This window comes from Sitophilus oryzae, unplaced genomic scaffold (assembly GCF_002938485.1).
Source record: "Sitophilus oryzae breed Bouriz unplaced genomic scaffold, Soryzae_2.0 scaffold_1508_pilon_pilon, whole genome shotgun sequence".
Lineage (NCBI taxonomy): Eukaryota > Metazoa > Arthropoda > Insecta > Coleoptera > Curculionidae > Sitophilus > Sitophilus oryzae.
Window position 1 is genome coordinate 1,321,371 of NW_022146179.1, and position 1,727 is coordinate 1,323,097.

Sequence of the window (1,727 nt, forward strand, 5' to 3'; positions counted from 1 at the left end):
ATGCTTTGTCCAAAACAAGAAAAAAAAATGAGTCCTCTTTATAAAATTAGTATTTTGCTATTTAAAAATCCGACTTAATTTTTACACCAAAAAAAAATTCCTTCCTTCGTTGCCTATGCCAAAATGGGCATTGCCTGGTCATCTTGTGATAGTTTCGCCCTCCACCTCCTACCGGGATCGTTCTCGACAGAGGTTCGACACTGGCTGACCTAGTCGGAGCTCTGGAGAAGATCATCCTCCAGGGTGGAGATAAAGGAGTCCGTGGATAGCATCTTGAGACAGCAGATCCGGCGGCGGCAGCGGCGGTCTTGGCATCTTGTTTCCCCCAAAGAATGTGATTCTAATGGGCGGGTTTCAAATCTTTGATATGGATACGTCGTATCTTGCGGTTATCCTTATCGGCCAAGTCATAGACTACTGGAGATATCTTACGAGTGACGGTATAAGGTCCGGAGTATTTTAGTGCTAACTTAGCTGCGCAACCTTTCACGGCGGAAGATAGAGGGTCCTCTCTTTTCATAACTTGATCGCCGGGATTACATTGCCATTCTCTTCGTCTTATATTATAATAATGGCTCTGTGACGCAAAGGCGCGAGATAGATTTAAACGGACCAATTCGAAGGTTTCTTTTAAACGGTTTAAACGATTTTCGGTACTTGTTATGTCTGCGATCGTCGGCTCGGGATTTTCGGACGGAACAGACGGCTGTTCTTCACGCAGAAGAGTTTTCGACGACTCGAGTTTCCTTCCAAAATTCAGGAAAGCCGGAGTGAATCCAGTCGAGTCATTACGGGACGTATTGAAGGGAAACGTCAGTTCAGAGAGATGGGCATCCCATTTCTTATGGTTGTCCTCGCAAAACTGCGCAATCATGGTCTTGATGGTTTTATTCGCTCTTTCGACGGGGTTCACCTGAGGTGTGTAGGGTGGTGTAAGTCAATGATTAACTCCAAAATCCTTCAACAGTTGACGGAATCGTCTACCGGTGTACTGAGTGCCGTTATCAGTAATGACCGTGGCAGGTCTTCCAAAACGCATCAGAATTTCGTAATATAAAGCCTGACTGACAGCCTTGGCAGTCGCAGTTCTAATGACCTTACATACTATCCACTTGGTAAACCTATCCTGGAACACCAGGACGTAGCAGTACCCTTATGTAGACTTAGGCAATGGTCCCACTAAGTCAGAACTCACAGTTTCCCAAGGGCTTCGGACAGGTGATGATTGCATCTTTCCAGGCGTCTGCTGTTGAGAAGCTTTATACTGTTGGCAAGACTGACATTTCCGGACATAATGGGCAATATCTCTAAACATACCTGGCCAGTAATAACGGGCAGCAATCCGTGTAGTAGTCTTGGCTATACCTAAGTGTCCGGCGGTGGGTTGATCGTGATTTTCTTGAAGGACAAGGAGCCGTGCAGGTTTGGAACACATAGTTTCCATGGGTCTTGCATCTCGGCTTCCTTGGCATCAGTCATGTCCAAAAAATGACGAAAGAGCTTTCCATCCCGAGTGCAGAAATCAGGAAATAATTCCGGAGGCCCCTGTACATCAGCTCGTTTCTTTACATACCAAGGACAAATGTCAGTTTCAGATATTGTCAGTAACGGCTCTTCAGTCGGCGGTTGTTCGGTCGGGCTTCGAGATAAAGCATCTGCTATTTTATTCAGTACCCCTTTTCTATAACGTATTTCGAAATCATACTATTGTAGGTAAATACTCCATC

The 1,727-nt window shown here is 45.4% G+C and overlaps 1 protein-coding gene across 1 annotated transcript; it reads right to left on the bottom strand.

The window, feature by feature from the left end:
* Nucleotides 1-340: 340 nt before the first annotated feature.
* Nucleotides 341-874, bottom strand: LOC115878296. Its single transcript, XM_030894752.1, has one exon. It carries the CDS (start codon nt 872-874, stop codon nt 341-343), a length of 534 nt encoding a protein of 177 aa, XP_030750612.1.
* Between the last annotated feature and the right edge of the window lie 853 nt (nt 875-1,727).

Bases quoted from the DNA above. Each gene is read 5' to 3' on its own strand.
- LOC115878296 (XM_030894752.1), bottom strand. From the start codon at position 874: ATGATTGCGCAGTTTTGCGAGGACAACCATAAGAAATGGGATGCCCAT.